The sequence below is a fragment of the Capra hircus genome, chromosome 23, assembly GCF_001704415.2.
Source record: "Capra hircus breed San Clemente chromosome 23, ASM170441v1, whole genome shotgun sequence".
In the NCBI taxonomy this organism is placed as follows: domain Eukaryota; kingdom Metazoa; phylum Chordata; class Mammalia; order Artiodactyla; family Bovidae; genus Capra; species Capra hircus.
The window spans coordinates 2,212,225-2,235,462 of NC_030830.1; the positions used below are offsets into that span (position 1 = coordinate 2,212,225).

General features: G+C 51.4%; 2 protein-coding genes across 2 annotated transcripts in view; one reads left to right on the forward strand and one right to left on the reverse strand.

Annotated features, from left to right (window-relative positions):
• Positions 15,779 to 17,934, reverse strand: LOC108633439. Its single transcript, XM_018038667.1, has 2 exons — positions 17,210 to 17,934; positions 15,779 to 17,127 (listed from the first exon to the last, which is right to left on the reverse strand). The coding sequence occupies exons 1-2, from the start codon at positions 17,692 to 17,694 to the stop codon at positions 16,950 to 16,952; spliced, it is 663 nt and encodes a 220-aa protein (XP_017894156.1). The 5' UTR covers positions 17,695 to 17,934; the 3' UTR covers positions 15,779 to 16,949.
• The window catches only part of RREB1 (ras responsive element binding protein 1), a 121,086-nt gene continuing 116,172 nt past the window's right edge, over positions 18,325 to 23,238 (forward strand). Inside the window, 1 exon segment of the mRNA XM_018038921.1 lies at positions 18,325 to 18,413. The gene's annotated coding sequence lies outside the window, so the exon portion shown is untranslated.

Sequence of the window (23,238 nt, forward strand, 5' to 3'; positions counted from 1 at the left end):
CTCTGTGTTCAGAGCAGCGGTCCTCCAGCCCGCTGGTAACTCTTTCCACCCTGTTTTGTTTTGGTTTTTTCCTTTTGGCTGTGCCACGCGCCATGTGGGATCTTCCTTTGCACTGGGAGCAGGGAGACCGCTGGACACCCCAGGGAAGGCCCTCCACTGGTCTATCAGGGCCCTTCCCCAGCTTTCCTGATATCTTGGTTTGCCTTTGGGGAAAGCAGGAAGAGCCATTCCAGTCGGGTCTTTATGGCTGCAGGTGTTTTCAGCCGGCTTCTCCCCGGCAACACCTGGCATTTCATGGTCCTCTCACTTTCCATCCTTAAGGCAAGACATGCAGGCAGGGCAGACCTTCAGCAGATCGGGGCAGCTCAGAGGTGTCTGAACAAAGCAGACGCAGTTCAATTTGTTGGTCGGTTTTAACATCAGCCTCTTTGAAGAGAGTCCGAATCCGTATTTCAAGTAGAGGCCAAACCAGTCAGAGGGACCCCGCTGGGAAGATTTCGGGAAAGTGCTGTGTCACTTTTGTATCACTGTTTGTGACCCCACGCCAGGCTCCTCTGTCCATGGAATTCTCCAGGCAAGAACACTGGAGTGGGTTGCCATTCCCTTCTCCAGGGGATCTTCCCGACCCAGGGGTTGAACCTGGGTCTCTAGCTTTTCAGGCAGATTCTGCACCGTCTGAGCCACCTTCAGGAACAGGTGATAAAGCAGGGACTTTGGGGCCAGGCAGGCTCACTCTGATCCTGTGAGATCCAATCCCACTAACCCTCCCGTCTGCAAGATGGGGCCAGATGTCTGCCTCAGGGAGTGTGGTGAAGGTGAAGTGCGATCCTGCAGGTAGACCGCATGGTTCAAGACGGAGTCAGCGCTCTCAGGACACGGCAATTTCCTTTCGTATCCGCTTCACAATCCAGACCTGTTTCCAGGGCAAGCTGTTGTGGCTCGGAACAACTCACTGCAGTCAGCCTTGCAGCCGCCAAGCTAAGGAGAGCCTTTCTGAGGGCTTATCCTCAGCGGCTGGGCAAACGGAAGGGAGCAGGGGTGACACCCTGAGTCGCCAGGAGAGCTCAGGGAGGCTGGAGGCAGAGGGGGACCAGGAGGAGCATCTGTGGGTGTCTGCGCCCCAGCCTGCAGGCCACTGAGCTGCTTTCTCCTCTTTGCCTGGCTTCTTCCTCTGCCTCTGCCCTCAGACCCCCGGGGAATCTGCATCCGGGCCCCACCTCCTGGTGACGCACAGCTGCTGGGGGCGCTGCATGGCCATGTGGCCCTGTCAAGTGCCTTCTGGCAGCTCTGAGTCCCCGGGAGGGCTTTCAGATTTCAAGAAGTGAGAATACTCAGCCCTGGGAGCTGGGGTGGGCGGCCTGAAGGCAAGCCCCAGCTTCCTGTAGCTTTGGACCTCCTGCCAGTCACCCTCTGACCCCAGTCTCCTCCTGTGTACATGAGGGCTGTGAGTGCTGGGCACACATGTGTGAACCAGAGCCGCCAGGCCCTGGCCCTCCCCATGGGGGCCGAATGTGTCTGAAACCAGCTCTCCAGGCCACCTCCTCCTCCTGCACCACCCCCCAGGCAGTACCACCTGCCAGGATGAGTGCCTGCCGGCCGGGGGGGGGGGGGGGGGGGAACTCCAACGACCAGCACCTCCCCAGCTCCAATGCAGCTTTGAGAAGTTGTCATTTGGGGACCCTGTTCTGCATAACTGTGACCACGCTGGCTGAAACAGCTCAGCAGTTCCCAGCACAGCCCGGCGACCCCATCACTTCCCACGCGGCCCAGCCTTTCTCAGCCTCCACCGTGAACCTCCTTCTCTTCCGAGACACGAGCTGAGAGCTAGAAACTCATGAATGAATCTTTCACTTTCGGTGTCTTCTTCCTGAATGAGTCGTCACTTCGATTTTTTTTTCCTCCTAACTCTGCTCTCTGATCTCAAGGACCACATCTGACAGAATCCTCCTGTTTAAAAAACGAGGCGGGGCGGGGGGGGGAGGGTGGTTTTTTTTCAACGTCTCTTTATTAATCAAAACGACTTTGGTTTAGACTAAACGCCTTATGCAGGACTCATTTAGAAGACTAGAGCTGTTTGTGAGAAAGTGAAAGTAGCTGATAATCCTGTTTTATATGTGTAAAAACTGACAAACCATTTAAACTTTCTTCCTCCTGGTAACAGGAAAAATAAAAAAAACAGCCAAGAGACTTGAATTTTTGTCACTCTTCTCTTCGCCTCCCGGTGCCTGGGATGAAGATGTCACAGGGCTCTTAGGTGCCACAGTCCTGCTTGACTCTTGAGGCAGGAGGAATAATTGGCTTTCTCCTTGAGAGGAGGGCAGTAGGGCTGTGTCTGAGCTATTCTCTTGCAAATCCCCCCGGGTACTTGATGGTGAAGTCTCACCAGCTTCTAGTCTGCGTCACTTCTCGCTTTCCTTTGAACAAGGGCAACGAGCTGCTCTTTTTCTGCCCAGCCCTCGTGCTGAAAAAATCCAGTAGGTGGCCAGAGAGTCTTTAGAAGACTGAAGACAGCCTCAGAGAGCCACTGGACCGGGTTTTAAAAAGAAAAGTGTGCTAAGATCTTTGTCTAGCCAACAATGCAGGAGGGGCTGAATGGGACCCCGGCCTGGGGACAGGTGACTTAAATTAGGCAAGTTACAAATTGCCGTGTTTGACTCTGGCTAAATGAAATTCTCAAAATAGTCCCTGAACCTGGGCAGTTGAAGCAAGTCCCCAGACGAGACCTCTTGACCGGCCTCATTTCAGCCCCTCATTTATGGTGCGGTGGCCCCGTCTGCCATCTCTCCCAGGGGCCCCCCTCCCAGACCCCAGAAAGCTCTGTGGGACATGGAAGGACTCTGCCAGCAGCGGGGGAGCCCAGCCCTGGGAGTTCCGTGGGCTGAGAACTTTGCCCCTTGGTAAACGACTTTTGTAAAAAAAAAAAAAAAAATTCTGAGTTGCGGAGACGAGAAGGAAATTGCTCTGCAGTTCATGGTGCGAGTGCTCTGCTTCCTGTGCCGTCCCCTTGCGAGGCCTACGATGCGAGTGTGAACCTGCCCTCCGTCCCCTGCCCTGCCGGGGTCTGTCTCGTGCGCACGGATGTGTGCTGTTTCACGGGGCTGTCCCCAGGAGCGATCTGCATCCTCGAACAAAAGATCCGCTGAATGGACTGGTGCCTTTAGCATTCATGTGGCAGTGGCCTATTATAGATGAAACAGACGTTACGTACAATTTACTACTGTAGCGTTTTTTAAGCGTACGGTTTACTGGAATTAAGTACTTTCACACTCTTGTGCAACCATCGTCACCATCCATTTTCAAAACTTTCTCATCTCCCCCACTTTAAAGTCTGTCCGTCTCCATCACCCTCTGGGAGCCCGCATTCTTCTTTCCATCTCTAGATTTGACACTCCAGGGATGTACTGTGGGTGGAATCATCCAGTATTTGTCCTTTTGCGTCTGGCTTATTTCACTCAGCATAATATTCTCAAGATTCATCCAAGCTGTAGCCTGTGTCAGTTCTTCATCCCTTTTTAAGACTGAGCGATATTCCGCTGTGTAGACCCCATTCGGTTTCTTCATTCATCATCTGTGAAAACTTTTTAGCTGTTGTGAATAATGAGTGTCCGAATATGTTTGAGATTCTGCTTTCAATTCTTCGGGGTATAGATGCAGAAGTGGAATTGCTGGATCATGGGGTAATTCTATTTTTAATGTTTTGAGGAACTGCCATACTGTTTTCCATAGAGGCGCTTCTATTTTACATGCCCACCAGCAGTGCACAAGGATTTAATTTTCTCCACATGCTTGCTGACTGTTGCTGTCTTCTGGTGTTTGGGTCCCAGACCTCCTAATGGGAGTGGGCTGGTGTCTCATGGGAGTTTGGGAGAGTGCTAGGTAATGTGGGTGTTTGATGGTGTGCAGAGCTGAACCCCGCTTCTGTGTTTCTGTGTGATGGAACAGGTGGGAGAAGGCTGCTTACCCTTCCATTGCCTGGGGTCAAGCTCTGAGCCCCTGTTTTCCTCCACTCTAGCTAAGCCCTGTGTGTCTTTGGGCAACTGCACATAAGAGGCCTGTGAACAGGGCTGCTGTTAGCTCCGTCCCAGAGGAAGCATCTTGGAGTGGGCTGGGATGCCTTGAAGATCTTTCTTCGAGCCTGTGGGCAGGAGCAGGGGCACTCTCTTTGATCAGTTTGCTGGGGAGTGTGCTTGCATCAGAAGGCTAACTCACTGCTGACATGGTTTTGAGTTTTACAAAGATATCCTGCTCCTCCTGCTGCTTTGTATTATTTTTATTATTGTTGTTGTTGTTTATTTGGCTTCTCCGGGTCTTAGTTGTAGGATTCGGGATTTTAGTTGCGGCATGTGGGATCTAGTTCCTGGACCAGGAGTCAAACCCAGGCCCCCTGCTTGGGAAGAGTGGATTCTTAGCCGATGGACCACCAGGGAAGTCCCTGCTTTTGAAAAAGATGCTCACCTACCACAAAAGCACTAGTTTTCCAGGTTAAATGGGAAAAATGAAAGACCTGTCTATGGCCAAGTTTATATTTTAAATGGAATGATTGTTTATTGATTATTTTGAAAATTGTGGCTTTAACATCAGATTTCTGGTGTTATAAAATTCTTTGATAAAATTCTGTAATATAAGGGGATAATACATAAAGTTCAGATGGGTAAGAATAAGTCTAATTAAATTAGTAAACTAATAAAGTAATGCAATTATGTAAAATTTGGGAAATAGAAAAAATATAACACATTCCCATCACTCTGACACGATTTCTGTATCATTTTGATACATTTCTGTTTTGTTTTCTTACTTTAAAAAAATGTTTGTAATAATATGTACATAAAATGTGCCAGTAAAGCTTTCCAAAAGGTTTTGTCCATTTACGATGCCAGTAGCAGCTCAACATGTGAAAGCTTCCACTTGCTTCATTCATCCTAGTGGACTTTGAGAATTTCTTTTCCTAATTTAATAGATAAAATTTTTTTAACTACTTGGCTTAATTTATATTTCTTCTGTAAAAAAGAACTTATGTTTCCCTTTTGATTTAATTTTTATTTTTAATGAGTTTTTATTTCTATTATTTATTTATTTGGCTACACATGTTGTGGCTTGTGGGATCTAGTTCCCTCACCAGAGACTGAACCCAGGGCCCCCTGCGTTGGTAGCAGAGAGCCTTAGCTCTTGGACCACCAGGGAAATCCCCTTGCTTTTTAATTTTGACATAGAGAAAGTTCATATTTCTGTGTGGTCAAGTTTTCTATGGCCTTTTTAAAATGTCCCTTTTATTTCTAATTTTATATTTGTCTATTCTATTCTTTATTCTTTATTTCCAAGTGTTAAAACTTCCCCATCCAGAGATATGATACATTTTTTTGTCTCTGGAAGTATGACAAATTTTGTTTTTAATCTGATTTTTCAGTTTTAAAAATACATCCCTATTTATCTAGTTAATCCACAAGGAATTAATTTGTTGTATGGGTTGAGGTAAGAACTTACCTTGACACTTTCCTTCATGTTGCTAACCAAATGTTCTAACAATGATTAGTTACTGAATAATTCTGTCCTTCGCTGATGGTTCCTGGTGCCTCCTATATGTATTCTAGTGAGTGTAACAGACAGATCTGTTCCTAGTTTATCTATTCTGTTCTGCTATTAAGTTTTTTCTTGCACAGTCCCCATGCTCCTTTAATTATAGACTTATGACTTCCCTGGTGGCCCAGTGGGTAAGAGCCCACCTGCCAGTGCGGGGGACATGGGTTTGATCCCTGGTCTGGGAAGATCCCACGTGCTGCCGGGCAACTAAGCCGGGGCAGCAGATACCGAGCTCACATGCCGCAGCGGCTGAAGCCCACACACCCAGAGCCCGTGCCCCGCAGCAAGAAGCCACCGCAGTGAGCACTCCGTGCGCCCCGATGGAGAATGGCCCCTGCCCGCCACGACTAGGGAGAAGCCACTGCAGTGAGCAGTCCGTGCGCCCCAATGAAGAATAGCCCCTGCTCGCCACAACTAGAGAAAAGCCCACACAAAGCAGTGAAGAGCCAGCACAGCCAAAAATAAATCTTAAAAAAAAAAAAAAAAAAAAAACAAACCTCTTCAGCTTGTAAGACCCACTGGGGCAAGGATTCTTGTGCTTTATTTATTGTATTCAGAGCCTGGAACACCGCCAGTGCACCCAATTGCTGGTTGAATGAGTGAGTGATGAATGTCAAGTTTCTTTAGTAATGCAAAGAAGTGACATAAAGTCAGTCCGTAGACTCTAAAATATCTAATTTTTTTTGAGTGTGAATTCCACTACTTAGCTGAGGTGTGCATATGAAAACGTGTGCCTGAAATTGCTAAGTGCGTTGCCTCCTAAGAATCTGAGGCACTGAGTGGGGTCATTCCCACACCCTGTTCACGGTGGAATGACACCCGTGTACTAGACATGACTTAATTTCTTCCTGAGGGAGAGAGTTTTCCATCCATTAGGAGAGGCATGTTGTTTTCGGTGTTTCTGATCATCAGCATCTTTCATGCTATTTAGTTGTGTGATTTACTGCAGCTTCTGGAGCACTGTAAAAAAACTTTTTTGGTTTTGGTTTTGACATTTATTTTTCGCTGTATCGGCTCTTAGTTGTAGCACGCAGGATCTGCGCTGGAGAACATGGGCTCTGTAGTTTGCCATTTGCGGGCTTAGTTGCCCAGTAGCACTTGGGTTCTTAGTTTCCCGGCCAGGGACCCAGCCCGAGTTTCAGGCATTTGAAGGCAGATTCTTAACCACTGGACTGCCAGAGAAGTCTGTTCCTGAGCACTTTTTACAGGTAAAAATTCTCTGCTTCTTTGACTTGGGGCCACGGGACCTGACCTGTGAACAGGAGGACCAGTGGCCAGAGTTATTAGAGGTACTTGCGCACTGTCCGAGGGCTCCGCTGACAGATACCGTGTGGGGGACGACTTACTTGAAACTGCAGAAATTTTACTTTGCTTCTGCCCACCCTCAGTTGAACCCACAAAGGTACACATACTTACTACTTATTGAAGGAGTATTTATTTCACTTATTTGTACTCTGGTTCATGATGAAAGAGTGCTGAGAGCAAAATAAATGTTGAACTTGGAGTACATCTTTTAGGGGAAGAATCTGCATACAGTGACAATGGAGCAGTTTGTGTTTTTTTTCCCTTCTAATATCTGCCAAGTTGTCTGAAGGCAGAAGGAGAGATGACTGGCCCTAGCTATGGAGGGGTGAAATTCAATCATTTAAAAACTCCATAAGCAATAAACTTACATCATGGAGGAAGCGAAGTCTAACTTAAGACTTAGAAGAATTATTTGACCTTCCCTGCTATTGTGATATCTCCGAAAAAAACTTTACTGGTTTAGAAGTATGCTAGCAATGCATCATTCTAAAGCCCAGCTGAGAATCAGGACGTCAGCAGCTTTTGGCTTCTGGGCAGCAAAAGAAGATGCTGGTCCTTATGCTTACTTTTCACACATTTCAAGCAATCTTGGTTACCCAGTTTCCTAACCATGCAGAGAGTGAGTGAGTGAAAGTTGCTCAGTCATGTCCAACTCTTTGTGACCCCATGGGCTTTTGCCCACCAGGCTCCTCTGTCCATGGGGATTCTCCAGGCAAGAATACTGGAGTGGATAGCTGTTCCCTTCTCCAAGGGATCTTCCCATCCCAGGATCGAACCCAGGTCCCACACTGCAGGTGGATTCTTTACCATCTGAGCCACCAGGGAAGCTCAAGAATACTGGGGTGGGTAACCTATCCCTTCTCCAGGGGATCTTCCCAACCCAGGGATTGACCTGGGGTCTCCTGCATTGCAGGCTAATTCTCTACCAGCTGAACTACCAGGGAAGCCTAATCACATAGATAAGAAACGATCAGTTAAAAAGGGAAGAGGAGGTTGCTATTGGCAGGCACACTGAGTTCAGAAAGAAGTGACAGGGCACAGCCGGAGAGTGAGGCAGGACAAGTAACTACAAGCAGACAAAAAACCCTCAACCTGGGATTTACTGTGAAGGCCTTGGGGTGCTAGCAAACCGCTAGGGCCTACCTATTTAGATGAGTAGCTTCTTGAAGATGCAAGCCTTGTGGCCTAGTATGTCTTGTTTATAAAGTTATCTTTATTTGACAATCCAATAAAATATTTGAAGTTTATGATAGTATCATTTTGTGCAGATATTAACTTTCCGATTTTTCAGAAAAGGGAGAGAAAGCGAGGCAGTGCATAATACATTTTAGGAAAATTTTGGCTCCAAGTGGTTAACCATCAAACCAGAAATAACGCATCCCTCAAGGTATTTGGGTAGCTGAAGTAATAACGCACTGAGTATGACAGAAGTGGCCCATCCCCAAGCTGCTGCTCAGCTTATCTTAGTGGGAGGATTTCATTGGCTGCTCTACTAAAGGGGATTTGGACATTTGAAGTGACGTCTTGCCACTGCCTCTTGGTTTTCTGTTCTTTGCCAAAATCCCAGGAAGACTTTCCTCCCTCAATTTCCTGTGTTCCCCGTTGTTTCCAGCCCATCCCCACCGTTCCTTCCTATCTGTCACACCTCTTCATATTTTGCAAATCATATTCATTAAGAACCTGCATGGTGAGACTGCCCTGGTGGTCCAGTGGTTAAGACTCCATGCTCCCAAAGCAGGGGCCCTGGGTTCAATCCCTGGTGGGGGAACTAGGATCCCTCATGCCCCGTGGCACGGCCTGCAAAAAAAAAGGAAGCTGCACTGTGCCAGCCCTCCACTAAGTGTAAAGGGGGCATTAGCCATAACAGGCCCCAACTTCAAGCCTCCCCGGCCCCACTGAGGCTGTGCACCCCGTCCTAAGAATTCCCAGGTTTCTCCACACACTTCCCCTACTTCAACACCCTGATGGAAACTTCATTTGTCCTTAGAGATATCACTTCCTGCAATAGCCTTTCCGCAATAAGACAGGTTCTCCCGGTTCATGGGGAGGCCGTGGAGCTGATGGCGTATTTTCTACTCGCCTTCCTCGCCAGGCCCTTGTCATCGTTGGGTCCCTCCTCCCTGCATCTATCACTTGGGCTGCCGAAACTAAGCCCATCAGGCTGGGGACCGACACAGCAGAAACGTGCTTTCTCCCCATTCAGGAGCCTGGAAGTCCAGATCAAGCGCTGGTTGGTTCCTCGGAGGCCGCTCTCCTTAGCTGGCAGACAGCACCTTCTCCTGCGGCCTCACATGGTTGGCCTCTTCTGTGTGTCTGATCTTTTTTTACAATATTTATTTTGGCCTCGCCTCATGGCATGTGCTGGAGAAGGGCATGGCAACCCACTCTAGTGTTCTCGCCTGGAGAATTCCATGGACAGGGGAGCCTGGTGAGCTACAGTCCAGGGGGACACAACTGAGTGAGTCACACACACGCACGCACGCATGGCATGTGGGCTCTTAGTTCCCCAACCAGTGATGGAACCCGGGCCCTCTGAGCTGGAAGCGCAGAGTGCGAACGCCTGGACCACCAGGGGACTCCACGATCCCCTCTTCTCGTGAGGACACCAGTCCCGCTGGATTAGGGGGCGCCCGATGACCTCGTTTCAAGGAAGGACGGCGGGGAGGGCCGCACCCCCACACCGCCACCCGCGGGGCCGCGACTTCAGCAGATGACTCAGGCGCCCGGGTTAGCCTCTGCGGCCTCCTGTCTCGGGGGTCGCCCGTCCACAGCCGCCTCTTCTCATCCGCAGACGCCCGGCACAGGGCCTAAGAGGCCAGCCGCGTGCTTCTCTCCTCTCGGCCTCCTTCCCGTCCTCCCGCTCCTCAGCGACAGACCCTCCCGCCTCCGCCGTCCCCTCCGTCGCCGAAGCCCACCGTCGGGCTGCCTCTCACGAGAGTGGTCCGCCGCCGCGTCTCCCTCCGCGCCGCCCGCCCTCCGGCCCCGTCTGCCCCTCGCCGGTCGCCGAAGCTGCTTTTCTCCCCCAGCCTCAGGCCGCTCCGCGCGCTCACAGCCCCGGGCCGCTTCCGGTGTCCGCTCGCCGGTGATGGATTTGAGTCCTGTCGGCTTCCGACTGTCAGTAATCCCTCCCAGATGTCTCGTCCCCTCCGCGGCTCCGTGGCGTCGAAGCTGCAGTCGCTTCCGGACTTCTCACCCCGGGCCTCTGCCGTCCGACCGCCTTCTGTAGTCAAAGCCGAGGGACGCCGACGCCCACGACCTAACCTGGGACTTGGGCTTCTAGCGTCTTCCCCCGTTCCCACCTGCCGTGGAGCATGAATGATCCCTCTTTTCCCCCCAAGGCTGATCTGTCTACCATTTCTCCTCTGCCATAGACAGACAGGCAGACACCGTCACAAGCCGTCTTCTGTAACATCTCTATTCTCTCTCTTTCTCTCTGGATCTACATTCCTTTCCTGTTGACATAAATGTCTATGGAGAACAGAAAGGGGTTTGTACCTGAGGTTTATGCGAAGGAGGGATGGTTATAAACCAAAGGAGCAACACTGAAAGCCGGCCATTCCCTTCTTTTCCCAATTAAGTGACAGCGCAGACAATAGCGGCCCTTCTGCCAGACTCCGGTCAAGGGCATTCTAGTCAGATTAGTCAAGACACTCAGGTAGGCATTTTTTATTAGCAAACGATTTAATTCTCAATTGACTAACAACAGCAAGGTTGATGACAGCAAGGGGGTCCAGCTCGGCTCTGCCAGGTCCCGGCCAGGCCGCCGGGGACCTCGGGAATCCGCCTGGGTTCCGTCAGCTGTAGGTCGTGGGTGGCGACAGCACCTGCCAGGTTGGAGGCCGGAGCGGACTGAGCAAGATGATCCACACGGGGGCCCTAGGGCAGCGCCTGGCGCATGGTAGGGGGCCAGTCCCTATTAGCTGCTATTCTGTTGCCATGGTCCCTTTCCTTTCTCGCTAACTTCTTGGAGCTTCAGGCCTTCACTTCCTTTTTTTCCAGTGACTCCTTAACCCCTTGCTTTCTGGCCTCTGCCTTGCCCTGTTAAGTCAATTTACTGTCTCAGATCTCACTCCCTTTGCAGCTGCTTGTCTTCATGTGTCTCTGACTTAACACCATTGACCACCTTTCACTGGCAGCTTGCTGCCCCCACCCCGCGCCCCAACCACCACCACCAGCCTTCTGCTCCTTCGGTTTCCCTGGGGTTGGTCAGCCTCTAGCCTTTTCCTGCCCGTCCCCTCTGCCCCTCAGATGTCTCTCCAGGCCTTTTTCCTGGGTCCAGTCTCTTCTCGTCTTCCACACACCATCCCCGCTGATGTGTGGACCCATCACCCATCCAGGGTCCCAAACTGAGACCAGGGAGGCAACTTCTTCAAAACTCTTCACTCTCCGTAACCGCTTGAGACCAAGCCCAGTGGATTCAATTTTCTTTACCATTTCCCACCTCTAGTCACCGCCGCTTTTCCCCCCACCTTTTTTTTTTTTTAAATCACCCTGACAAGTGCCGATGTGTTATTAAGAAAGCCCACAAGGGGCTGAAATAGAGCATGGTGTGTTTGGGAGAAGAGACTATTTCTTTATGTTTTATTTTTTTTTAAACAAATTATATTTTTTTGTTTACTTTTATTTACTTTTGGTTTTGGCCGTGCTGGGTTTCTGTTGCCACACAGGCTTTCTCTGGTTATGGGGAGCAGGAAGCTACCGTGGAGTTGGGGTGCGCCGGCTTCTCGTTGCAGTGGCTTCTCTTGGCGGACCTCAGGCTCTCAGGTGCTCAGGCTTCAGCAGTTGTGATGTGTGGGCCTAAGTTGACCCACAACATGTGGAATCTTTCCCGACCAGGGGTTGAACCTGTGTCCCCTGCATTGGCAGGCAGATTCTTTATCACTGGACCACCAGGGAAATACCCCTCCTGCTTAAAAATATATATATATTTATTGATTGGGCTGCACCAGGTCTTACTTGCAGCCCATGGGATCTTCGAACTTCATCGTGGCATGCAGGATCTTTAGTTTCGGGAAGTGCAATCTAGTTCCTTGACCAGGGATGGAACCTAGGCCCCCTGCATTAGGAGCATGGAGTCTTAGCCACTGGACCACCAGGAATTCCCTGTCCCTCTCTTTTTACCTTAACCCCTGTGCTGTCTTGTGTCACTCTACAGATGTTCGAGTGGTTTCCCTTCATTTGATGTCACGCCCCACGGTCAGTGCTGCAGAGGGACTTTTTTCCTTCTCTTCCAAATCAAACTGGATAAATTCTACTGCATCTGTGTCCTAATTATGTCTCAAACTAATCCATTCTTCTCTACCTCTGCAGCCAGCAACTGATGGAGTCCCTATCATTTCTTAGGTAGGCTCTTCTGTTAATTCCCAGCTAGTCTTCCCATCCCAAGGGATCCAGACTTTTCTCCACGGTCCCACGAGGGAGGCTCTGTCTACCTCCTCAAACTCTTTCAGGGCCTCAGCTCGGGACAGAGTACAGGTCAGCCACAAGGGGTGCACGGGTCTCTCGGCTGTCCAGCCCATGAGCGATTCCTCCAGCTCCATCTCAGGCTGCCTCGCCCCGTCCACTCTGCTCCAGCCAGAGTCAGGGGTTTGCAGTTCAGGAAACTGACTTTGTTTTAGGCCTTTGTGCCCTTGTACATGGGCTTCCCAGGTGGCGCTAGTGGTAACGAACCCACCTGCTTATTCAGGAGACTTAAGAAACACAGGTTTGATCCCTGGGTGGGGAAGATCCCTTGGAGGAGGGCATGGCAACCCACTCCAGTATTCTTGCCTGGAGAATCCGATGGACAGAGGAGCCTGGCGGGCTACAGTCCACAGGGTCGCAAAGAGTCGGACACGACTCAGCAACTTAGGACACACGCATGCCTTTGTGCCTCCTGCTAACGGCTCCCTCTGCCTGGAGCACCCTGCATGCTCCTCTCTCTTGGCAGGAGGGACACCTCCATGTCTCCTGAGATTCAGCGGATTGCATCACCTCATTCCAGGGGCCTTCTCCAATGTCCACATCCTTTTCCTTCTTGGTTCTCTTCCACGGCATAGCTCTGTGGGTTCCATTATTTCCACTTCCGGTTCAGCGTCAGTTGCTCTGTCGCCTTCCATCTCCAGCGAGCTTCCCCTTCTGCCCTTCTCATCAGACATGCATTCTCTCCATCGCCCGGCTGGGACGCAGGCATCGTCTCAGTCCTCACTTCTTCACCCCCCATCCCCACACCAGCTGCTTCTCTGCCGGTCCTTCCTCTGAAGTGACTCCTAACCATCTGTTCTCCATTCCTTCCCCCGCTTCCCACCCTAGTTCAGGCCCACATCCCTGAGGTTTGCCATGGATAGTGTTCAGAGCTCTTTGTGGGCTAGCCTTGGCCTGTTGACTTTTAAAAAATATATTTATTTATTTGTCTGCCCCAGGCCTTAGTTGTGGCACTGGGACTGTTAGTTGCGGCAGATGGGATCTAGTTCCCCGACCAAGGATCAAACCTGGGCCTGATGCATTGTGGGTGTGGAGTCTTAGCCACTGGACTGCCAGGGAAGTCCCCTAGTCTCAGCCCATTGACTTTTGCTCTCACCTCTGCTGCTTTTTAAGTGTTATGATCCAGCCACACTGGAATCCTTCCTGGTCTCTGAAGAGGGCCCATAAGTTGCTGCCACCACGCCTTTCATCTGCTGTTTCTAATCCCCCTCTCCATCTATGAAATTTCTAACCATTCTCCATGGCTCAACCCCGCCCCCCCCCATTACTTTCTTTTCTGTGAAGCCTTCCCCGATGACTTATTTGAAGTGATCTCTTTTCTCAGAACCTCTGAATTTTGTACCTGTTTAATGGTTCTTATTATATGTTGGCTTGCATTTCATTATTATTTCTTATGGATGCAGAGATTGGCTTGTAAACTCTTTTAAGCTATGGATTATAAATTATCCATTTTTTTATCACTTCACTACAGAACATAGTGCAATTTCATGTATGTGTGTGTATATCTATCTACAAATAGATATATATCAGCTTTATTGAGGTATAACTTACATAGTATGCAATTCACCCATTTAAAGTGAACAGTGCAGTGCTTTTACTGTATTCAGAGTTGGTAAACAATCACTGCAATCAATTTTAGAACATTTTTATCACCCCAAAAAGAAATGCTGTACACATTACAGTTCCCTATTCCCTCCAAACCCTCAGCCCTAGGGACTATTAATCTACTTTCTGTCTCCATAGATTTGCTTATTCTGGACATACCGTATAAACAGAATTAGAACAGTGTTTGTCCTTTTGGGTCTGCCTTATTTCATTTTTGGGCTTCCCTGGTGGCTCAGCTGGTAAAGAATCCACCTGCAGTGCGGGAGACCTGGGTTTGATCCCTGGGTTGGGAAGGTCCCCTGGAGAAGGGAATGACTACCCACTTCAGTATTCTGGCCTGGAGAATTCCATGGACTGTATAGTCTATGGGGTCTCGAAGAGTCGGAAACGACTGAGCGACCTCCTGTTTCTTATTCCATTTAGTATGTTTTCAAAATTGATCCGTGTTGTAGTGTGTACTTCACTCCTTTTTATGGCTGAATAATATTCCATGCAACACGTTTTGTTTATCCACTCACCAGCTGATGAGTATTTGGGTTGTTTCTATTTTTTAGCTGCTATGGATAATGCTGCCATGAACATTCGTGAACAAGTTCTTGTGTGGATGTATGCTCATCTCTTATGGTGTAAAAGTGGAGTGGTTGGGTCAGATGTAACTCTATGCTTAATGTTTTGAGGAACCATCAAGTTGTTTATTTTTTTTTAAAGTATTTTTATTTGGTTGCATCAGATCTTAGTTGCAGTACACAGGACCTTTGCTGCATCTGTGGGATCTCTTGTTGGGGTGTACCCTACGTGTGGCACCCAGGCTACAGAGCGTTTGGATTTAGTAGTTGGGGCCTTTCAGGCCTAGTTGTTCCTCGACATCCAATCAGGGATCAAACCTGTGTTCCTTGCATCACAAGGTGGATTCCTAACCACTGGACCACCAGGGGAACTCCCCATCAAAAAGCTGCTTTTCAAAGTGACTATAGAGTTTTACATTTCCACCAGCAGTGTGTAAGGAGAATTCTATCTTCCCACCGACAGCACTTGTTATTATCTGCCTTATTTATTACAGCCATTCTAGTGGTTGTGAAGTGGTGCCTCATCATGGTTCTTCTTTTTTTTTTTTTTTTGGAAGGATAATGGCTTTATTGAATTTTGGTGTTTTCTGTCAAACCTAACATGAATCAGCCATAGGTGTACATTATGTCCCCTCCCTCTTGAACCTGCCTCCCATCTCCCTCCCCATCCCACCCCTCTGGGTTGATAGAGCCCCTGTTTGAGTTCCCTGAGATATACTGCAAAGTCCCATTGGCTATTTTACATATGATAATGTAAGTTCCCATGTTACTCTCTCCATACATTTCACCATCTCCTCCCCTCTCCCATGTCCATAAGTCTGTTCTCTATGTCTGTTTCTCCACTGTTGCGTTGCAAATAAATTCCTCAGTGCGATCTTCCTAGATTCCATTTATATGCGATATTTCTTTATCTTTCTGATTTACTTCACTCTGTATAATAGGCTCTAGGTTCATCCACCTCATTAGAACTGACTCAAATTTGTTCCTTTTTATGGCTGAGTAATAGTCCCTTGTGTATATCTACCACAGCTTCTTTATCCATTCTTCTGTTGACGGACATCTAGGTTGCTTCCATACTCTAGCTATTGTAAATAGTGCTGCAGTGAACACTGGGGTACATGGGTCTTTTTCAGTTTTGGCTTCCTCAGGGTCATTGTAGTTTTGATAGCATGACTCTTTCTCCCTATTAGATGTTCAAAAAATATTTGTTGGATCAAGGATATTTATGGGTAATATGAACCAACAGACCTTTGGACAGCTCATTTGACTTCCAAGTTTATAAATTAGCTAGAAAAGATGAATGCACAGCTCAGCATCATTTCAAAAGTTGCTTATAGGCTGTTTTCTCAACTAAATAGGTTGCCAGTATTACCGCGGTGATGCTATCGAGGTGATCTGTCCTAAAAATTCATGTAGCTTTGCAGGTTTGAATGTATTTTACAGAATAAGCTAAATTACAAGCAAAATTCCAATTTTGATATGATTCCTACTCAGAAACGTACCACTGAGTGGGGAGACCAGGAAAGGCAACATCTAACTGGGGGCATGCGGTGAGGCTAGAGAGGAGGCTTAGAAAAATGCCATTACTAAAGTTTCTCTGGGTTGAGTTTTCCTCTGTCAACAGCAGACCCTGGGAAATGTAACAGGTTCTGAAAACTTAATTTTGATGACTCTGGACATCAGAGAAACAGCCAGCTGAATCAGTTCCCTCTTGGGCAGCTGATTATCTCAAGTCAGAGGTAATGGTGCAACTGCTTTTGCTTGGTTCTAGAGAGTTCTGTCTTGGCCAGAACCCATCCATTTAATCCATCCCTGGGTCGACACTTCTGTCTGCTGTCCTGAAAACCAGAGATCCACTGAAGGCCACCAGTTAAAGGCCTGGGACTGGGCTTACAACTTTGGATGGTGAGCAAGTGTATTCAGAGGAACTCGAGTGGAACAGGGTCGAAGGTCATAGCAAGTAGATAGTAGCCAGCTTTCTGTCTGTACAACATCATCTTGCCTAACAAACCTCACATGGGAGACTCTACAGTAGCGTTCTCAGCCCCCAGTGGAGAGGCCCCCCGTCATCTTTAGAATTTGGGGGGTGTGCAGTGTTTGTCTTTTACAACCACAATCACCCTTATCTTTCTGAGATGTTTCCAAAGGCTGACAACAGGCCCCTTTCAGAAGCTCGGTAGGAAAAGTATTAACAGGTGGAAACATGTCAGCCGCTTTATGGAGGAAGCGCAGCCCAGGCCTGGTTTCTCTGGGCTTGGGTGATAACTTGGGCCGCCGCAGCCAGGGCGAAGCTGGTGGCTGGAGCCCTGGAGATGGCGAGCGGCTCAGAGGAGGGCCCCAGCTTTTCAGAGCTGAAACAGGAGCCCTCTGAGAGAAAGAGATATTGCATGTGGCTTCCCTGATGCCTCGGAGGGCGACAAGGATGACACAGCATCAGCCGTGCCATCGCGGGGTGGGGACCCAGGGGGGCCGCCCCTTGGGGGCAAGGCAGCCCCCCGCCGCCGAAGCATCAGTTGTGAAGCGCGGAGAAGGGAAGGCGACAGAGGCCGAGGCAGCGCTGATGGAGAACGCAGTGCTGGGGCGGCAGTCCCAGAGCAAGAAGTACTGGGCCCTGCGAGAGAAACAGCCCGGAGTTGGGGGCGGGGTGAAGCGCCAGTTCCTTCATCTCCCGCCCCGTCGTCTGCCTGTCCCACCTGGATGCACAGGGAGGACCGCGTGGGGAGGGAACGGCGCGGGTGGGGCTGGGCTCCCGCATCTGCCTCTGAGACCAAGAGGGGCGGTGTCGGGTCAGGGGACGCCCCACACCGCGGCAGCCCCCTCGCGGCCTCCGAAGTGCCCCTCTCGCGCCTCCCAGGCGTCGCTGCCTCTTCCCCTCCTCCGTTAAAATAGTGAAACAAACCACCGAGTGAAGTGATGGAGAGCCGGGGGCGGGGAGTCGCCCGCAGTGAGGGGCTGGACTGGGGAAGGGGGGCGTGCGGTGGTCCATGAAGGTGGACGGCAGGCAAAGAGCTCCGCGCAGGTCGCATCGCGCTCGGCCGCCGCCGCCGAGACCCTTCCCCGGAGGATGGGGGGCGGTCCGAGCCTTCTCCCGCTGGGCCCCCGGGGGCGCCCGCGGAGGGCGTGGGGGCCAACCTGGGGCTGCGGTGGAGTGGGGCGGGGGTCTGCAATGTCCCGCCATCCCGGGGATGGAGACTGCAGTCAGCCCGCTAAAATCGGGGCGGGGGGCTGCGGCGGGGCCCGCAGTACCCCCCGCCCCCCAGCCCAAGCGCGGCCGCCGCCGCCGAGACCCTTCCCCGGGGTGGGGGGCGGCCCAAGTCCTCCTCCCCCTGGGTCCCCGGCGGCGCCCGTGGAAGGCGTGGGGGCCAACCTGGAGCTGCGGTGGGGGTGGGGTGGGGGACTGCAGCGTCCCTCCATCCCAGGGATGGAGACTGCAGTCACCCCGCTAAGATCGGGGCGGGGGGCTGCGGCGGGACCCGCGGTCTCCCCCCCACCCGCCCCCCGGCCCGAGCGCCGCCGCCGCCGCCGCCGCCGCCGCCGCTCAGTAACACGTCCCCAGGAGACGCGCAGGAGCAACACGTGATGTGTCTACTTATCAGGGTGAGAGGGGGAGAGCGGGGCTCCGAGCGTGCAGGCGGGCAAGCGGGGCGGGGGGCCGGGGCGGGGGCCGGGACGGCGGCCGGGGCGCCGGGGTCGCCAGCTCCTCGCCCACCTCCCTCCCCGCGGGGCGAAGCGGAGGTGGGGGGGAAGCGACTGCGGAGTTGATGAACTTTGCACATCCAGAAACGCCATTTTGATTCCTTTTCCGGAACAAGTTTGCATCTCTGCTCGATCCCTTCCCGCAGCCCACCAGTCCCCTCGGCGTCCTCGCCCGGGAGCCCCCAGCGCCCTGGCCCGGCCGTGAGTACGCGCCCCCGGGCGTTCTGGCTCGCGGTCCCTCGGGCGGCCGCGAGATGTCCGGGGCTGAGCCGGGAGCGGCGACCTTTCCGAAGAACTTTTGGGGATGTGGGGAGGGTGAGGTCTGCGTAGGGCGCGCCGCACTTTTCGAACTCCGCGTCTCCCCCGGGGGCCGCGAGGACCCGGGAGCCACCCCCCACCGCACCCCACGGCCGCGGCGCTGCGTGCGCTCGGGGGGCCGGCGTGGGATGAGCCGGGCAGCCCTCGCCCCTCGGGCTGCTGCGCGCCGGGCCGCTCCTCCTCCCCGCGTCCTCCCCCCTCCTCCCTCCTCCTCCCTCCTCCTCCTCCCCTTCCTCCGCTCCCTTTCCCCTTCCCGAGCCGCCGGCTCTGCCAACCAGCTCCCAGCGCGAGCCGCCGGCCGCAGCGCCCCGCCGCCGGGGGACCTGATGCGCATCCATATTAGCCGTCCGAGCGCAGGAATCCCGCCCGACCCGCGCCGCCGCGCCCGCCGCCGCATTTATTTTTAACCGAGCCCCGCCGGGGGGACTCGGAGGGTGCGCGCCTGGCGCCCAGAGACATCTTCCCAGCGCAGTTCTCCATCTTCCGCCCTCTCTCTCTCTCTCTCTCTCCTCCGACATCCCTCCTCCCCCCCCCTCCGTGTGGGAGGGGAAACTCTTCTCCTACATACTTTCGAGTCCCTCTCGGGCCGAGAGGAGCGCGGAGATGACGGCGCCCGCCCGCCCGCCGCCGCCGCCAGGTATCCGGGGGTGCCATGCTCGGGGGGTGCCACGCTCGAGAGGGGGGGGTGCTCGCCGGGGGTGGGGGGATACCGTGCGGTGGGAAGCATCCGCCGCGCCCTGCGCTGCGGACTTTGATCGTCTCCGGCGGACGGCGCCGGCCCCGGAGGGGCCCTGCGCCTTCGCCGCTCCCGGCTCGTGGCTGCTGGTCACGCCGACCATCGCGCCCCGGGTGACCGCGCGAGGGGCGGGGGGGCGCGTCCGTGCGTATTGTTCTCTGGCCTTTCCGCTGGCGGTGTACGTGTTTTCGTGGGAGCCATCGGTGTGGAGCGGAGCCTGCATCGCGGGGGGGGGGGGGGGAGACCTCGGCGCCCGGCGCCGTCACGAGCACAGGAAGGAGGCCGGGAGCATCCGAGGCGGGGCCGCCGGGGCCCGCTTCGCCGCCCAGCTGTGGAGCGCGCTCGGAAACTTTTGTCCGCCGCCCGCTGGACCAATTTTTTTTTTTTTTTTTTTTGCCTAGTTGTGGGGCTTCCCTGCCTCCTCCCATCCCAGCCCCGCAGCGTCCAGCAAGGCCGGGATGGGGGGGAGGGGCTGGCGTCCAGGGGCTGGGGGACCCAGTGCGCCCCCCGCGCTCCCCCCTCCTCCTCGGCCCGGCCCCCCCGCGCCCACCCGCCCCCACCTCCCCGCTCGCGGTCTCTTAGGAAACTGCGACCTTAATGGTTGCTAAGGAGCAGGGGAGGTCCTTCCCGTCGCCGGCCCCCTCCCTGGGAGCGGCGCGTTCTCTGGACCGGGCCGAGGGTCGCGTCGAGGATGTGAGGGCTCGCTCCCCGCCGCCCGCCGGGCCAGGGGAGGCGCGTGAGTGCGGGGCGTGCTGGTCCAGTCCACTCCTCGGCGGGGCCACTTTGCTTTTCGGACGGGCCGGGGGTCGGGGGGGAGGGCGATGTGTGGGTGGGGGGCAGTAGAGAACTCCCCCCACCTCCCGGGCGCGGGACCAACCGGTTGACAGGCGCCGCGTGCAACTCGCGTCCCGCGTCCGCGGTGCATCCGTGATGAGTTATAAAAGAGGAGAAAAGTATTTCTCCTTGCTCAGCACATTTGCCCTGCCTGGCTCCTTACTGGTTAGAAGATAGAACGTGAGCCCAGATCCGGACGAGCAGTTCACATTCCATTACGAAATTCTACACGGCTTCAGAGCCAGCAGCAGCACACATTCGGGCCACTTTGGAGTTTTTTCGGCTTCTTCTTTGGGGGTGGTGGTGGTGGAGAGATGGAAAGGCGAATTTAAAAAAAAAAAAAAAAGCACAACTCTGGGGTATGCTGAAAAACCTGTCTGAGGGTTTTCAGCAGCAGAAACATTCACCCCACGCTTGTTTTAGAGTTTAGATTTAAAAGCCAGTGGAAATGGAGTTTGCCTGTTGGATAGAGATGCTGGAAATAGCGAGGTGTTTCTGTCTTGAAGAAGAGACGGGAGGTGATTTCTGCGAAGGCTGCCGAGTCGTTAATGTGCATCCCATGTTTCCCGGGTAGTTTTCTTCTAGATATGCGGTGGTGTGTGCCTGCGCGCGAGTGTGTTCGAATTTAATTGATGTGGAAAGCAGAGAAAAGGGAACTGCAAAGAAAAGGATGGTTTTTGTTTTGTTTTTCCCCACGGCCCTTAAAAGCATCCTCTAGGGTTGGTGCCTTCTGGAGTAGGCAGGTATGGCTCTAAGTCCTAATGTAACCCGGAAGTCTTGTTAGAGGCTGAAGCCTTGACTGAAAAATTTTTTCCCTCTCGCTTTCTTTTTTTAAACGTGTAGTTCTTTTCTTCCTTCGAGGCTCACACAATCACACAAATTATTCTTCAAGTAATTTATGCAAAGGTGAGTCACTAATTTTAGTTATCACCCCCCCCTCATCTTTTACCTTTGCCCTTTGGAGGAAACTTCTGGGTATCCTCTCATGGATCTTGCTTTGATGTGTTTTGGGCTTTGGTTACACTGATGAATTAAACATTTGAATGGCTTTTATCAAGTTTTAAATGTGTGAAAAAACACCTTCCTTCCCACCCCACCCCCCTTTACAAAAGAAAGGGAGAGCCCTTTGATTTGTTATTTGTTTACCTTGTGCTTCATTTTAGGTTGTTAATGAACTTGCACTGTTTTATTATTCTAAAAAATACTGCCAAACAGGTTGTATTTTAGGATGTTTTGTTTTTAAAGAGGATTTGCTGGTTACGTGATACTCTTAAGAAAATGCTGCTGGCCTTTTCTGTTACATGGCATATCATTCTCTGGGTTTTTCTGAATATCACTTTGTTTCTCATCAGCAATTCAGAGCCTGGGCCCTTATGGCAGACAAGCGTTTGTTGTGTGATGGGAAGATGGGTCTGACTCAGCTGGCACAGGTGGGGCATCCATTCCTAACTGTTTGCATCATCTCACAAGTGACCCTTTGATGGAAGGGTCTTTTATTTTAGACTTCTTCAGGCAGGCTCCCGAGGTCTCATTTGTAGGACACATTCTGCATCCAACATAAGGGCAGAATATTGAAGGAGGAAAATAAGGCTACTGAGCCAGTCTGCATCGTCCCGTCAGCAGTTGTGGATGGATTCCTTGCTGTGTGCAGGGCCCTATCCAGTTGCCATTATGTGGTTTGCATTTTTACCCAATTTTGAACTGCTGTGCTAGTCTACTTCCTAAAATCAGTTTGGAAATCTTTGCTGGTTGTGTTATGCTCAGTTGTTACCATCATTTATTACCTTCAGTGAAGGATATTTCCTGGTTAATGAAATTAAGAAAAAAGTCTACCCTTGGTGGGGTTTTGTATGGCATAATTAATATAAACTTAACTCCTGCCGAAAATTGATTAAAAGTGCTCACTCGAAGTAGTCAGAAGTGAATCCTTTTGATGTTTCTATTCATTATCCTTCTGAAAAGTAGGTGGTGCTTAAAAGGTCATAGGATAAGGGTTGCTAAGCAGCTAAACAGAGGGATGCTAAAATTAACCGAAGCATTTTTGAAAGGGAGTCCTCCCCTGTTTTACATTATTTAACTAGATTTAATTAATTTCTGAATCCTTCATGTCCTTTGGCCTAGGAAAGTAGGATGTTAAGTTTGTTTTGTTTTTGTTATCATATTTAAATAATCTCTCTCTTGTAAGTGTCTTTTTATTGAAGTTCATGCTCTGACCAGACCTGGTGTCAGATGGCAGCTTGTCTGGGTGAACGTCTTGTCTGTTAACCTGTGTGTTCAGATTAAATCCTCGCTTCCCTAGGAAAGGTGTGTGTAACATCACCTTATTTCATTTATTAATAACAGATGGCTTAGTTTGGAAAACATGCCTAATCTGTGAAGTGATGTCTTATTTTGCTCTTTACTAAACAGGTTTGTGTTTGGAAGCTCGAAATGCAGTAGACAGTCAGCAGGGCGCAGGCAGTAGAGCCTCTCCTGACCCAGGACGGTGGTCTTCTTCCCCTTTTCTGCTGTCAGGTTAAGTTTTGATAGAGCGCCTCCTTTTCACTCCACCTCCCCATCTCAGTTCATTTCAACCCCTTTTTGAAAATAATTCCATTAGATGTAGAGTATCTTTGGGACCAAGTGTTCAAAAGCAACACTTGAAGGATTTTGGAGTTTTTCAGTGAGAAGAAAAAGGGTTGTAGTCTAACCAAAGCCATGGTTGGTAACCATCTCTTGGCTGAAAAGCAAGCTTACTGCAGCTCAGAAATTTCCCTGTCTCAAGGTTACTTGTGTGCATCTGACCTGCCAGACAGGCAAAGTTGAGTAATGTTTTTTATATCCAAATACAATGAAGAAATTAGATGGGTTTTCTTGGGAGGGGCAAGGTTAGTGAGTTTTCTTTCTGTCTTTTAGACTTAGAAAGTGGATTCTGAGTAGAAATACCCATGGCTGTCTTCAAAAAGCAAGGGTCAGCCTGTGATCTCCGCACCCTGGGCAGCCTACCTATAAACCAGAGGGAAAAGGTGTACCCTCTGAAACAAGACGGAGGCATACACTGTGCCTTCTGAAATGCATCACCTATTTTTAATTTCCCCTGCACCCAAGGAAGGCAGAATACAGAGAGGAAAGCCATCTGCGGGGTTGTCTTGATGACCG